This window comes from Brachionichthys hirsutus, chromosome 13 (genome assembly GCF_040956055.1).
Source record: "Brachionichthys hirsutus isolate HB-005 chromosome 13, CSIRO-AGI_Bhir_v1, whole genome shotgun sequence".
Taxonomy (NCBI): Eukaryota; Metazoa; Chordata; class Actinopteri; order Lophiiformes; family Brachionichthyidae; genus Brachionichthys; species Brachionichthys hirsutus.
Genome location: NC_090909.1, coordinates 4,871,067 through 4,883,034, shown reverse-complemented (window position 1 = coordinate 4,883,034; position 11,968 = coordinate 4,871,067). Strand labels below are relative to the sequence as shown.

At 47.5% G+C, this 11,968-nt stretch overlaps 2 protein-coding genes across 2 annotated transcripts in view; one reads left to right on the top strand and one right to left on the bottom strand.

Annotated features, from left to right (window-relative positions):
• The window catches only part of LOC137903300 (juxtaposed with another zinc finger protein 1), a 5,815-nt gene extending 1,634 nt beyond the window's left edge, over positions 1-4,181 (top strand). The window contains exons 2-5 of the mRNA XM_068747445.1: positions 659-731; positions 1,978-2,174; positions 3,240-3,409; positions 4,005-4,181. Of these exons, the coding sequence (XP_068603546.1) occupies positions 659-731; positions 1,978-2,174; positions 3,240-3,409; positions 4,005-4,181 (617 nt within the window). The remainder of the gene's footprint in view (positions 1-658; positions 732-1,977; positions 2,175-3,239; positions 3,410-4,004) is intronic.
• Positions 4,182-6,904: 2,723 nt separating this feature from the next.
• LOC137903420 (tax1-binding protein 1 homolog A-like) lies at positions 6,905-11,263 on the bottom strand. The gene is made up of 6 exons (XM_068747571.1): positions 11,231-11,263; positions 10,298-10,384; positions 9,302-9,488; positions 9,004-9,212; positions 8,492-8,574; positions 6,905-7,916 (listed from the first exon to the last, which is right to left on the bottom strand). The coding sequence occupies exons 1-6, from the start codon at positions 11,261-11,263 to the stop codon at positions 7,706-7,708; spliced, it is 810 nt and encodes a 269-aa protein (XP_068603672.1). The 3' UTR covers positions 6,905-7,705.
• Between the last annotated feature and the right edge of the window lie 705 nt (positions 11,264-11,968).

Sequence of the window (11,968 nt, the reverse complement as noted above, 5' to 3'; positions counted from 1 at the left end):
GAAAGGGAAGTGTCAACGAATCGTGTCGTTAATGGAGCTGATTCAGATTCGGCACCTGAATTGCCATCCGTCTGTCGTCATCATTAACATCACTCAGTAAAAAAAAAAAACCTGGCAATTAAATGAGACAATAGCCACAGCACTTTAACGGGTGCCCAAATTTCACAACACTGGTTGGCAGTTGAAATCCACATCCAGCCTTCATGCACACTTGCTTGTTTTCGAGGGGGGGAGGGGGGGGGGGGACTGTAGTGTGACTGACAAAGTGAGTGAACTGGGCAAAAGTGTGTGTGTGTGTGTTTCAACGAAAAAATGTCTCCTCACCACATTCGGACTCTGGTGACGGATCAAGCAGCAAGCGGGGGGGTCACTTTGGAAAAGGGCTCCGGACGCTGATGTGTAATAAAGCCCCCCCCCCCCCCTGGCGGATTCATCTGCAGGCTCTCGCGTATGGCGGCGTAACACAGAGAACGCAGCGTGACCGAAAACATCCAAGCAAAACACCAGCCAGTCTGGGCAGGGTTAACAGACGCATGAGTCAGTTTCTGTCAGGAAGTATTCACGCAACATGTTTCCCTCCAGAGAGAGCAGTGATTAATTTGAATGTATCTCTCTCTCGCTCTCTCCCCCCCCCCCCCCCCCACCCTCTCTTTCTCAGACACTGATCCCAGGGTCCTGGAGAAGCAGGAACAACAGCAGCCCACCTATCTGGCCCTAAGCTACATCAACAGGTACGCGCGTTATCGCACAAAATCCCAAAGTGTCCATAGAGGGCAGCATTGCTCCATCAGCCTGTGCCTCTGTGTGTGTGTGTGTGTGTGTGTGTGTGAGAGAGCACATGTGGCTTGTGGCGAACAGCACAACACGAGTTATTTCTTCCCATAGACAAAGCGATGACGCATCCGCAGACCAGCGAAGGGAACCACAAGCAAACGGGGTGGGGGGGTGGGGGGGGGGGTGTTTTCCTGCGTTGAACCAACGTGCCACTCAGAAGACACCGATACCCCAGCACCGACAGAGACAACAATAAAGCAGAGGACGGGGTTTGCTTTAGTTTAAGTGGCGAGGCCGTAAATGTCATCTGCCCTCGCCGTACTGATGTTCTGCGTGTTTAAAGAGGCGGCTCATTCATTCGTGTGTCTCTTCACACCCTCGAGAACAGCCGTAATTATCCGAGTCAAAAGCGTAATCGCTCCCGTCTCAGCTGTAAATTGCACCACAGAGAAGTTGCAGACAAAGAATAAACTGCGTGGCGAAACTATCCCGGGAACGTCCGCGCCGAGCTTTGGAGGCGGGCCAGGAGGTTCAGGGTTCTCAATCACATTTGTCGTTTCTGTAAATGTTTGTACTCGCTCTATACACTGATCTGTGTACTCGTACTAAACCATCGGATGTTTTTTTTTGTTGTTTTTTTTTTACATAAAGCAAAAGCCACTGGAGTAACCATAAAATGTTTTAAATGATAAATGATTTTTTTTTTTTTTGCGTGTCATGAACACTGACTGACCTTCACTGAGTGTCCCTTTTGGTTGCTTTTGAGGATTAATGTGTTTTGTAGCGTTACCTGACAGGTGTGCTTTATTTTTGATTGACGCTTCGGCCCCGAGCCGGATTCGGTCCGACCGCTACCACTTATTAATGCAGCTCCATCGGCTGGCATTTATTCGCTGACCCACTCGTGTGATTTAGGCGTTAAACACCCTCATTTGCTTCTGTTAATATAGTTATAGTTTGTCATGTTGAGTTTGTTTTGCGTTACATTTTATTTGATCGAGACGCACAGAAAACAGAAGAAACCAGGAGAGGAGCCGAGACTTTTTCACAGCTCTGTATATTTCCAAAATATCATTTTATTTTCCTTAAGAAGTTTCGGCGTCTCCCTTCTTTACGTGCTGAAACGTGTGTGTGTGTTTAAATAGTTGTGGATGTGTTATGCGGTACTTGTCATTTACCCCCCCCCCCCCCCCCCCCCCTCAGGTTCATGACGGACGCGGCGCGCCGGGAGCAGGAAACGATAAAGAAGAAGGCCACGCCCAAACTGTCCCTGTCCATCACTGGCGGAGTGTCCAGGAACAGCACGGCCACGCCTCCTCGCCACACCAGCGGTAACCTCACGCCTCCCGTGACACCCCCGATCACCCCTTCATCCTCCTTCCGCAGCAGTACACCTACAGGTACGACAGGTGTGTGTGTGTGTGTGTTGAAATGTGTGAGCTTGAGATGAAGAAAGGTGAATTGCTTACACTTGTCGAGTGAAGTGTGTGTGTGTGTGTGGGGGGGGGGGGGGGGGGTGAAGGTGAAGACAATTGATGACATCACAGACAGGTCGAGCGCGTTCACACGGGACTGTAAACTGGCGATTACTCCCAATGAACCAAAACAAATATTTATATCCGGAACATTTCCAGAGTGGGGAGAGAGGCAAAAAGCTCCGGCCACAGTGCACGTGTCTGCGCACGCAGGCGTGCACGTTGTTTGCGTGCTACATTCGTGTGTGTCGGGTTAGGAGGCCCCCGCAGTGAGCAGACCAGTCAACACTCTGCTAATTACATAGCAGCTGTCACACTGTGTGTTCCCATGGGGGGGCCTGCGTGTTGCACAGCCCAGGAGCAGATGTCTAATTCCAGCCCCAAATGGTTCCAAACGTAGTGTTAGGTCTGGGCTTATAGGCTCGCACTCCTGTGCACGCACACACACACACACACACACACACACACGCCTTCTTTCGACATGTGCCAGGGTGCCATCCATTTCCTCATGCTGAGGTGCAGCATTTCCTGTGAGGTGGTGGGGGGTCAGCGGTCCTTTATGTGTGTGTGTGTGTGTGTGTGTGTGTTTACGTGCACATGCACATGCATGCGAGTGGAAAATGTTCTGCAGTTAGCAAAGCCCTTTTTTTCCAGGCTGAGCCGTGGAGATCACTCCCACTTAATGATCTCTTTCTGAATTCCAACCCTGCATTGTGACTCCAAAGCATGCGTAGACACACACAAACACACACACAGACAGACACACACACACACACACGCACGCGTACAACGTTTCCTGTTTTGGCTGAGAAGTGCTTTTCAGTAACGTGAGAGCTGGAAAATGTTGAAAGAGTATAAAATACATTTGTTAAACTATTCTCTCTGCCGGGTAGATTCCCAACGCGTGGCGTTCCCATTCATGTTTCATCTGGAATGACTCATGCATATATATATATTTTTTTGCTCTGCTTGTCTCCATCGTGCCTCCAGGCAGTGAGTACGATGAGGAGGAGGTAGACTACGAGGAGTCTGACAGCGACGAATCGTGGACCACAGAAAGCGCCATCAGCTCCGAGTCCATCCTCAGCTCCATGTGCATGAACGGAGGAGAGGAGAAGCCCTTCGCCTGCCCCGTCCCCGGATGCAAGAAGAGATACAAGGTAAGGCCGAGGCAGAAATCGGTCCCAGACACGCAGCCGCGGGACACGAGGCTCAGTGTCCTCTGATGAAGTCCACACTGGAGCTTTTGTCTCGGTATCACATGTCTGGACAGACTGTTTGAACATCACACCATGATATCCATACCGTGTTAGATTAGAGCGCGTGGTAAATGTGTGTCCGTTTTGGTTGGAGATTATGAATAAAAGTCTTTCAGCTTGTTGTCGCTGCTCTCTAATGGACACTGTGGGAAATCTCTTGAGACTGAAACAGGGACATACTGCGAAGCTAGGTTCGCTCTTCATCTGACTCGTCTGGTTTCTGGGAAGGGGTTTAGATCTGACATTCAGCTTCCGGATAAATTTGGGGCTGTGTAATATTTTTTTTAAAAGTTTGCTTGGAAATCTAGAAATCTCCAGCGTCAACGAACAGTAAGCAGGAATTCTATCAAATAAAAGCAAACGGATGAAGGCGTGTCCCACGTACTCGCCCACTGCTTTCCTGTCTTCGTGCTAAGCTAGCCCAGCCATCTTCTATTATATGGCAGTGGCACCATTGGACTGGTGAAAACATGACTGAATCTTCTCGTGTCTTCAGAATGTGAACGGCATCAAGTATCACGCCAAGAACGGCCACCGCACACAGATCCGTGTGAGGAAGCCCTTCAAGTGTCGCTGCGGCAAGAGCTACAAGACCTCGCAGGGCCTGAGACACCACACCATCAATTTCCACCCGCCCGTCTCCACGGAGATCCTGCGCAAGATTCAAGGCTAGGGCCTGGAGGCTCCACCGGTTGGAGACCCCAAACGGTCCTACCCGAAGCCCTTTATACCCATCCCACACACTTAGAGGGTCAAGTGCATGTTTTAAGTGGCTTTCATTTCATTTTTGTATTTTTTTTTTTTTCCATTTTTCTTTTTTTTAATATCATTCATATTTCTTGTGGGTAAAAAAAAAAGGTATCTGTCGTGTTTTTCATGTTGTAAATTTGCACACTTATATGCTATCACATTATTTTTTTGTCTATTATTTGACTTTCAGAAGGTGCTAACTGTAAAACAGAAAGAAAAGACAAAAAACAAACATGAAAGAAGAGGAGGGGAAATGTAAAGGAAAAACCCAAAATAGGAAGCGCAACCAAGCCCTGCCCCCCCCCCCCCCCCTAGCCCCCCCGAGCTAGGGGTGAAGTTGAATTAGTGCTGATCTAATTTCAGTCGTCGTTACACTCCCTTTCTATGAGCTGCAGAGAGTTTGCTGAACTTAGATCTGTGCCTTCATCAGTAGCTTCAGGGGACTTGAGCGTGAGAGTTAAGTTATACTTTATATAGATATATTGATATATATATATATATCAACGACTGAAATGTATGTGTATATAAAATATATAAAAGTATTCATGAGCATACACCAGCGCCGGTCCAAAGTTGAGGCGCACCTCTGCAAGCTGTGCCCCAAGCTTTGACCGGTACTGTGCATTAATAGTTACACTTTATTTTCAAGCTTTATTCTATGTATTATTGTCAGTGTTTTTTTTATGTTATAACATCATATATATATATGTCTCAGTAAGTGTTCCTTTCATTCCTTTTTTTTTTACCAAACAGCCAAGTTTGACTCCGCCGAGGTGGAACAGCTGGCTCTCAGCATCCCTCGACATGCGGAGCAAAGAGACGTTCCTGATTGTGTGTGATACTTTCATGGAGGGGATGCTCAGCACCGAGCCCGTTAGAACAGGACCCAGGCCAGTAATCCATATCGGAGAGATCCGTCTCTTTCACGTGTGCCAGAGACACTCGCCGTGAAAAGCAGGTCAAGCGTCCCGCTGCGTTCCACTTGCCAAGATTTTTGTTGTTTAGTTTTTTTCCATGATTGTTGCCAACAGCTCTCCACTGCCAAACAATGACCATACCATGTGCCTGATTGGGTGGGGTGGGGTGGGGGTGGAGGGGGGGGCTGTGAGTTAAAGCGGCTTAAATATGGAGGTCAGCGGCGTTTCTCCTTCACGGCGCCACCAAAACGTGCAGCTCAGTTGGACGTGCATCCCCGGAAGGTTTTCATGCCTGCTTTCCGTGGCGTTAAAGGAAAAAAAACAAAAAAACAAGGTGTGTGAGCGGGAGAGTGGATTCGTGTTTGAAAGCGAATATCATCTCACAACCTGTCGTGTGTGTGCGTGTGTGTGTGTGTGTTGTAGACGAGCATTCCAGTTCAGTATGTGTGTTCTCAGATGTAACTAAGTCACAGAGGGGGGGGGGGGGGGGGGGTCCATGGGGTGGACTCGTGTGGAGCGCCGTGGCTTGCAGCATCGTGTCACGTACTGCAGAGGTTGTCAACCGACTGAGATTTTTATCTTTCATTGCCTCCAGAAAAACCAACTGCGGCGCCGAGCCAAGTGCCGAGACGCAGATTTACGTTTGTCTGTTTTGTCAGTGGGAGGTTCAAAGCGAGAGCCTTTTGTTCATGACCTGATATGCACACGCCCCCCCATGTCCTCCGTGCTGCTGTCAGATTAGCATGGCAGTTATTACCTTTACTCATTCTGTCGAACGCTGATTTACTTAGAGGGATAAATGCACACATTATTTAACCCTCCGTTAGCCTTTTCTTATTGCAGTAAACAGCCGTGCTGTGCGTGCTACCTGAAGGGGCACTGAACAACTTTGGTGTCTGTTCTGTTGTTGATTTAAGTAAGCTAATCCCGATAATGGTTTCAGCGTGATCGGACGAGCTTCATTCCCGTCTGCGTTTGGGGAAACATTTCCGTGGCTTGGATCAGAGGCAGACCCCGAGATGGATGGAGACAGAGCTTTATCAAACGCTCATAAAACCATTCCTGTTCCACAGACACCGCAGTCACCACGGAAAGCGCTTCACGGGGGGTGGGGGGGGGGGTATTATTACACATGGAAGAGGAGTGGGGGCTGTGTGCAGGAGGAGATGAGGAAGAGGTTTCTATATACCATGTACAGTGAATGTATTGTAATGTGTGTATTGTTAAGTGCTTTTAAATTATATTTTCATATGTAACGTGGAGACCAATGTTTCCTTTTTTTATGGGGGGGGGGGGGGGGCAGGTTCTGAGCAGAGTAACATGTAAATGAACTGTCTTTCTATATAACAGAGAAGCTGCTTAAATGTAAACAGGAAATGACTGAAAATAAAAAGTTCCGTCGCTCGGCCTGATCTGATCGCCGTTACTCCTTCCCTTCTAAAAACCAAATAAAAGACATTACAACAAGCTTACTTTATTCATAAAGATCTTTTCAGTACACTGTGACCGTCACCCTGACAACCGCGTGAAAGGGCAGCGGATGCACGACTGAGCCGCAGACGTTCGCCTTGTGATTACTGAGCATGTGCGATGTTTAAAGCCCGAATGCGACATTGGGGGGGGGGGGGGCTACTTTGAAATGACCAAATTAAAAGAAGCTGTGGGACGGCGCCCCGTGGAAGCGTTAGCATTAACACATGTACGTAACAAAAATAAATAAATAAGGGTCTTTAATTTAGTCCTTTGCAGTCTTTTAATGTGACTGAACCCTCCATTCATCTCAGTCTCATCCAACAACACGGATGCCGCCGGTCGCTCCGTGACTTTATGTACAGTACATTCAGAATAAAGCCTTATTTAGTGCAGATGCATGAAAACAGTGGTTTTGGTTTAAACCGTCTGGCGGTGCCATCATCATGGGTCGCTTCCCATTCAAGCCCAATACACGCGCTGGGATGAATCTTTTTTAAGACGTCACGTATTCAGATCGCACACATTATTTACAACTTTACAAAAGTATTTTTTTCCTTCTCTCGTCGGCCTTTTCCGAGGCTCTCTGAATGCTGGACGCTTAAAAGATTAGGACGTCTCGGTTGTTTCATCACAAGAGAATGTGATAAAAGGGACAAATATATTTAAATACCTTTGTTTTTTGCTTGAACTGTAAAAGCTGAAATTCTGAACACAATCGATGCATGCACTACCAAGGTGCTTCGGACCCTCGACGCATTGCGATGAGCAAAAAAACAAAAAGCATTGCACTATTCCCGAGTGTTACCGATTATTCGACTCTACCCTCGTCAGTCAGACCTCAGTGGCACAGAAACCATCGAACAGACTCTCTGCTTCCTTTCAAATGCAGAGCACTTTTTTTTTTGCTAACCTTCATTAAGTCTGGAAAAAAAAAAAAGTGCCACAATTGTATATTACCGGTAACAACTTAACCAAACCATCAAAATGAGCTAATAGCTGACAACATACAGTCACCAATATAGTATGCCAGATTCTAGGTGCGACCTCCACGTCCCCTTCATTCTATCTGCTCGAAGTTGAGCACGTGGCCGTCAAAGTGCGTGAGGACGTGCCTCTCGAAGAGTTGCTGCTGACAGTTGAGGGGAAACTGCTCGGAGCAGACGGGGCAGACCTTCCAGTGGCTCTCCACGTGCTGCTCGAAGCTGCGCTGCTCAAAGTGGGGCGGGAAGATCACCTCGCATAGCGGGCAGCGGCGGTGCACGTCAGTCCTGCAGCGGAGCAGACAGGAAATACAAGTAGGGATGTCCCGATCAGGGTTTTATTTGACCCCGAGTCTGAGTCATTTCATTTTGAACAGATACCGAGTCCCGATCCGATACTTCTTTAATACATAAAAAAACAAAAAAAAAACGACCATCTCTGTCTGTAGTAGAGAGGTCTCACTCTGTCTCACAGCGTAACTCCAGATCTGACAAAAAGTAATGACAATAATGATCCACACATATCCGAATCCTGATCGGGAGCCAGCGTCCGATTCCGATCGAGTCTGCAAGCTCGTGATCGGGCCCGATTTCCGATGACAAGATCGGATCAATCACAAAATAAAAGCACAGCTGAATAATGTTTGGTCTTATTTATTTTAGTAACAAGAGAGAGAGAGAGGGGGGGGGGGGCGTTAAACTAGTGCAAACTTTATAATGCCGTTACCGTAACAACCTCAGGATATGTTGTATGTAGGTACAAAACCGAGGGATTATCTTAGCCCTGATTGACTCCTCACTGGCACCAGGACACTTGTAAAATGTAGCTGTACAATAATGTAATTAATCCAAAGTCACGTTACCTGGAGTCAAAGCAAAAACTGCTCCTGGTGTTCCCATGGTGACCGGGCTGATGATCACAGGAAAGCTGAGCCTCGTCTGCACCCTATAAAACACGACGCGCACACACACACACACACACACACACACACACACACAGACACACACACACAGAGTTGTAGCCATGCAGGGACGAGACAGAGTAAACCTTTATCACACCTGACAGACACAAGCTGATCTTAGGTCAGTCCCTTTGAACGATCTCTCCTAATTTCATCTCATCTCTCTAGAGCGCTGAGGGAGTGACATTAATTAGAGCTTTATGCAAATGAGTTCAGGGCTTCACATTTTAAGGGCACGCTGCTAATTCCCATCGTAGAGCGAGAATGATGACAGAGAAACGGTATAAAAAAAAAAAGATACTTGGAGAGGCGGGCGCTGAGATCAATGATGGCGATTGGTGCAGAGAAGCCTTTTAATGAATATCATACCAGGATGTGTTCAATTTCAGTGGCAGTGACTTTTATGCGTTTACATTTACTGCTTCCTCTGGCAGATGCTCTGTGCTCTCGGGGGGAGTTGCAGTGCGGGACGGTTGGATGCAGACCACCTCTTGATCCCAGCCTGGCACCCGAGGGCCTGGGCTCGGGGGCGTGATCGGGGGCGCACAGGGAGGGGCGCAGGCCGGGGCCTCAGGCGGAGGACGGGTCATGTGCTCAGGAGACAGAGCAACATCTGCACATTCTGGGGAAACCATGGCATCGATGTTTCATTATCCTGATCAAGTAGCAGCAAACCGTGTCGAACCCCCCCCCCCCACACACCCCCCTCACCTCGCGTGGTATGGGTGGAGTAGGGATTGCCGTACTGCAACTCCGCTGGCCTCTGTGGCACCAGCGGGGGAGGAGAGGGGTCCTGGGGGTAAGGGAGGGGGTAGCGGAGCATCAGCGGCCGCCTCATCTCGGCTCCCTGAGCAGCAGCTTCCTGCTCCCTCTGCTTGGTCATGAAGCGCTGGAGCTCCTGGGGGGGGAGGGGGGGGGGAGGGGACAGATCCATCCTGTTGTTTCACAGTAGCTCAAGATAAAACAACAAATTGCTAACTTGTATTTAAAAACGGATATTTTCTGCACAAGGCGTTTCCAAAGGGACGCCAGAGCGTAAATAGAACGCACACATTCTACTCTGTTCTATCAAACGGGACGGAGCATCCGGGAGGAACTTTCAAGAGAATAACTCTTTTCAGTTGACTCCAGTTGAGTCGACATTGTTTCTGCCCTTTGTGATTATACCTGAAGCAAGAGCATTAGTGCCCTCCTCATTACTGTAATGAGTGTCAGACGCCGTCTTCCTCTTTCCTTGCCTTGACGATGGAGCCCCCCCCCCCCCCCCCCTTCCTTTTGCTATTTCTCACCTGAAATCCTCTCTTGATGACTTCATTAGTGTGCTGCTCTCAGGTTTAACATTTAAACCAGGGTTGCGAGGGGGGGGGGGGGGGGGGCACAGACACACTGCATGACATTTGCACCGTCTAATGGCACTGTACCCAATAGGCAAAGGAAACAAGTATAGACGTATTAATTAGCTGATGATGGGGAGTCTGGAGACGCACCTCACCACGCTAAAGCAGTCCTAATTGAATGTGATTATACTCCACTGAGAGCCGACATTATCTTTACATTTCTGCCGTCAGAGGAGGCTTCTTTATATACGTTTCTAAATCGATTCCCCGCAAGCTTCATTCTGATTCGTTATCAGAACCAAACAGTTTCAAAATATACTATTAAGAAAATCAATGCAGAAATAGTGTACAGGTGGCGCTGTCGTTTCACCTCCTGTAGCTGCTCCTTGTCTCTGAGGGCCTGAGCGAGGTTGCGTTTCAGCGCCGTCACCTCGCTCGCTCGCTCCGCCATATGCATCTGCAGATGTGACAAGGAAAGAGACAAGAAGCATCAGGGCAGAAATCATAACGATGCACGGTGAAACCAACAATCGATCGCATTTCCTCAAGTCGTCTGGGAACATTACGAAGAGGAACCAAAGTAAGGCCCAACGGTGCTCCTTAATGAAATTAGAACCTATTAAAAAATTCAGTTAAGCCATGTGGGCCAACCACATCCACAAAGCTGCCCTCGGGGTTCGCAGTCATCAAATCCCTTTAATAACTGGATCCACCCCATGATGCAATGGGTTTTACAGTGCTGCCGCACCAAGTCCCCGTACGAAATCCATCAAAGCAGCTCTGTTTGTTCCTGCTAACAACGAAACAAACAGACCCCAGTGTATTTAATTTGCAATAACAAATCGATTATTTTGTGACAATTTTATTGTTTTTATTTATTTATAAAGGTCCATTACAGCCTGATATAAAAGAGACGAGCAAAAATGCAAGCTGTTTTAAGGCTGCAGAATAGACAAAGACCTAAAGACATTACTGTTGCACGAGTGTAAAAAGAAAATGGAGGGAGTCTCCATGACATTACCAGGGTGAAGCTAGCTAGTGAACGTAGCATTTGGTCAGCTGAGTTTTACTTCAGCTGGAGGAATCAAATGCATCACGTTTACTGTAAAACAATCAGCAGATGCCAAAGAAACGGTATTTGTGCTCAGACCAGGGGATGCTAGTAAATCTCTTACTTTCCAACACCAGTGACCCTGTGGGAGAGTTCACGCGCTCTTCTCTCGTTTCATCCCATTACAAAAGGTTCCAAATCCCTTCCTCTCACAGTTCCCCTTTCTGCTTCATGTCTACCTGTCGAGCCTACCTTTTTGTCGATCTTAAATCCTAGTCCCGTCATTCTTTCATCTCATTTTGTATTCTCTAACCCTTTCTTTCTTTTTGTAAATTTATGGCTGAGCATTTTAGGGTTAAGTTCAGGTGAAGGGATTCTCCCGGCCTATTCCTCTGCCTCGCTCCGTCCTCTGGGCGGCTGGAGTAAACAGCCATAAAGCACGGCGTTCTGCCGCTGCCTCTCTTGTCAGTCTCCAGGTCCATTAAGAGAGACTCGGGGGCCCTCGGCACTTGTCTCAGGAAAGGGGCTAACAAAGACGGGAGAGCGCCTGATTTACGGCCCCGATAAACACACCCTAACTCACGGATATTAAAAGCTAGCAGATACTTTGGCAGACATTCGTACGCAGAATTCAGCAGGACCACATTGACGCCTCAAACGCAAACTGAATCCCGCACACGCATACCACACACACTGTTTTATGTATGCACTGGTTATGTTAATACAGTCGAGTAAACATTAGCTTCGAGCTATACACTCTCTACTCCAGTCAGCGGTGCTGAGATTCCTCAAAATAGACACTTACATCAGTGAAATAAAACAGTATTCAAGATTCATTTTGATATTTAAGTATTTTACCAAGCAATAATGTTTCTTTTATCTCTTTTATATTACCATAAATGCAATATCTATGTATTTTTGTTCAGTTATTTGAGACATGAATAAATAATCATTTATTTAAAGATGGCACGCTGACTTTGGGGAATCTAG

Bases quoted from the DNA above. Each gene is read 5' to 3' on its own strand.
- LOC137903420 (XM_068747571.1), bottom strand. From the start codon at position 11,263: ATGACGGGACTAGGATTTAAGATCGACAAAAAG. The intron at 8,575-9,003 runs GTAAACGCATAA...CGTGTTTTATAG, and splicing joins TGCCAGAGGAAGCAGTAAAT to GGTGCAGACGAGGCTCAGCT. The intron at 7,917-8,491 runs GTAACGTGACTT...GCTCCGCTGCAG, and splicing joins AGTTTTTGCTTTGACTCCAG to GACTGACGTGCACCGCCGCT.